Here is a 2,043-nt window from a genome sequence, read left to right on the forward strand (position 1 = left end):
GGAACGTCCTCAACATGAACGCCGAAACAATATAAATCATGCTCATGACCAAATGCGAATGTTCACCCACGTTGCCCCCTTCCCCCTCTATCTATATACCTCTCCCATCCATCGCCCCCACTCAATGTGGGAGGGTCTCGAACACAAATCCTATTAGACCCTTACGCAAGGGTGAGATCCCTCGCAACGCCAATGAAAATGGCGGACAAACAAAGTACTTTTTAACAGCCAACCGGTTTTTCACGGCTCGAAAGCGCCAGGGTATACTAGTGCATCCAGTGTCCCTAGGGTATACCTACTCCCCATTTTGTTCAACTCGTCAACTAAGTATGGACTTCGAAACAGTGAAGCATGATTTAAGTGGGTTTGAACAATGAATTGGTAGGTGTAATCAAAGACAACATATCCTTTGTCTTGAAGGTTCCGTAAGGCCCAGCGTGGCACTTGGACAAACCAGCATACCAGATCGACCATGCTTTCACGGTCCAGTACAATATGCAAACTCTAATTTTGTTGGTAGACCAAATATACAAAGATTAAAAAGGTAAAAAGTGGAGGAAATATAACCTTTCATATTTAGAGTAATAGGGACTACATTTCCCGCTGGGCCCGTGAAAAAAATAAACCAAAATATATAGTATTGAACTTTCCATCCTATAAGGGCTCTTATTTGCACGCCCAAAGAAAACGGGAAGAGCCACGGTAGATTGCTACATAAACTGCTCTTGCCTTGCCTTGAACGCAATTTCTTTTCCGGACATTATGTGACCCGGGGCATTAATCATAAATAAGGTTTTGATAGAATTAGCCAAAAACAATACAAACGCATTAATATTAAATAAAAAGGAATTGGCTCAATCGGCCATTTATTTGGCACAGGCTGGATGACAAAGCGCCCTCTGAAGTGCAGAACGTAAAACATATTTCGTGCAGCGTAAGGGGGCTATTGGAGAGTAACACCGTGGTCTTTGGTGCACGAGAAAACTTCTATATTTGACACCTCACTGTCTAAGAAATGAAGAATGATTGCTTGTCTGTTTGTTCAGGGCAAAATATTAGACAGAGTGAGGAAGATGGCAACATCTAGTTATGGAGATTAATTTGGTTCCACCTAGCCGGGAGGTGGAATCATAACGATCCCCACATGTCCGACCAAGGAAAGTACGTCAGTGGGACCAACCACATCTACATCCACGTGCTGAAACAGGCACAACATTCAATGAAACGTGTGCAAACAGTTAAGTGTGTACACTCAAATTAAAGATACCTACTTCGTCGGCCAAGACCATGGCCTCGGCCACAGTGGTTATTTCGGACAACCTGACGATCTCCGTCTGGATTTCGAAAATGGGGACACCTTGTTGGTCCGCTATTGGACGGCACAAACCGAGGTGAACATAACTGTGGCAATTCGATTTAATCGTTAATAAAAAGGCAGTAACTATATACTAAAAAAATAATTTAGTGATCTTATACTTCGCCGCTTGAAGGTTTTGCTGGGTGTGGACCATCGCACTAAGTGTGTGCATCGTCGTGTCGTCGGCAATATCATGCGCGTGGATGAGATGGGCCAAACCATTCGGAAACGAAACAATGATGTGAACCATCTTTTTGTGACAACACGGCGAGACAAAAGTTGTTATTTATGATGTTGACAGTAGCAAATTGTTACCATCATCGGCTGACCGTCAGCTATCTTATGCCCGGTTCGGCCAAGCCAGGCACCTACCTATAAGGGAGAAATGGTGCATGACGCCAGAGGTCGCTTGCATCTAGCTTGACGGAAAGGGTTGTGATTTTTAGTCTAAGCTAGAGCTCTAGCTAGAGGGCTAGGACATGGCTAGGATAAGCCATTTACGGAATGCTCTTAATTGAGCAAGGTTGCGTGGTTATCATGGGAAAGACTTACGTTAGGGACGATGCGCTTCATTGACCCTTGAGAAACTTTTTCACACCCTTCACAAACCGACCGGATATGTTTGCTATGTTTGACATTTTACTTTCGCATTGTAATACCCAATTGTAAATAAAGCTTATAAATAA

General features: G+C 43.5%; 1 protein-coding gene across 1 annotated transcript; it reads right to left on the bottom strand.

Annotated features, from left to right (window-relative positions):
• Window positions 1–1,025: 1,025 nt before the first annotated feature.
• LOC131888551 (uncharacterized) lies at window positions 1,026–1,689 on the bottom strand. Its single transcript, XM_059237431.1, has 3 exons — window positions 1,477–1,689; window positions 1,272–1,401; window positions 1,026–1,198 (listed from the first exon to the last, which is right to left on the bottom strand). The coding sequence occupies exons 1-3, from the start codon at window positions 1,605–1,607 to the stop codon at window positions 1,112–1,114; spliced, it is 348 nt and encodes a 115-aa protein (XP_059093414.1). The 5' UTR covers window positions 1,608–1,689; the 3' UTR covers window positions 1,026–1,111.
• Between the last annotated feature and the right edge of the window lie 354 nt (window positions 1,690–2,043).

This window comes from Tigriopus californicus, chromosome 10 (assembly GCF_007210705.1).
Source record: "Tigriopus californicus strain San Diego chromosome 10, Tcal_SD_v2.1, whole genome shotgun sequence".
Lineage (NCBI taxonomy): Eukaryota > Metazoa > Arthropoda > Copepoda > Harpacticoida > Harpacticidae > Tigriopus > Tigriopus californicus.

What these genes read in the sequence shown, in the direction of transcription:
- LOC131888551 (XM_059237431.1), bottom strand. Translation starts at nt 1,607, where the DNA reads ATGGTTCACATCATTGTTTCGTTTCCGAATGGTTTGGCCCATCTCATC. An exon ending in CAAAACCTTCAAGCGGCGAA is followed by an intron (nt 1,402 to 1,476) that starts GTATAAGATCAC and finishes GAATTGCCACAG; the next exon opens with TTATGTTCACCTCGGTTTGT. An exon ending in CCATGGTCTTGGCCGACGAA is followed by an intron (nt 1,199 to 1,271) that starts GTAGGTATCTTT and finishes TGCCTGTTTCAG; the next exon opens with CACGTGGATGTAGATGTGGT.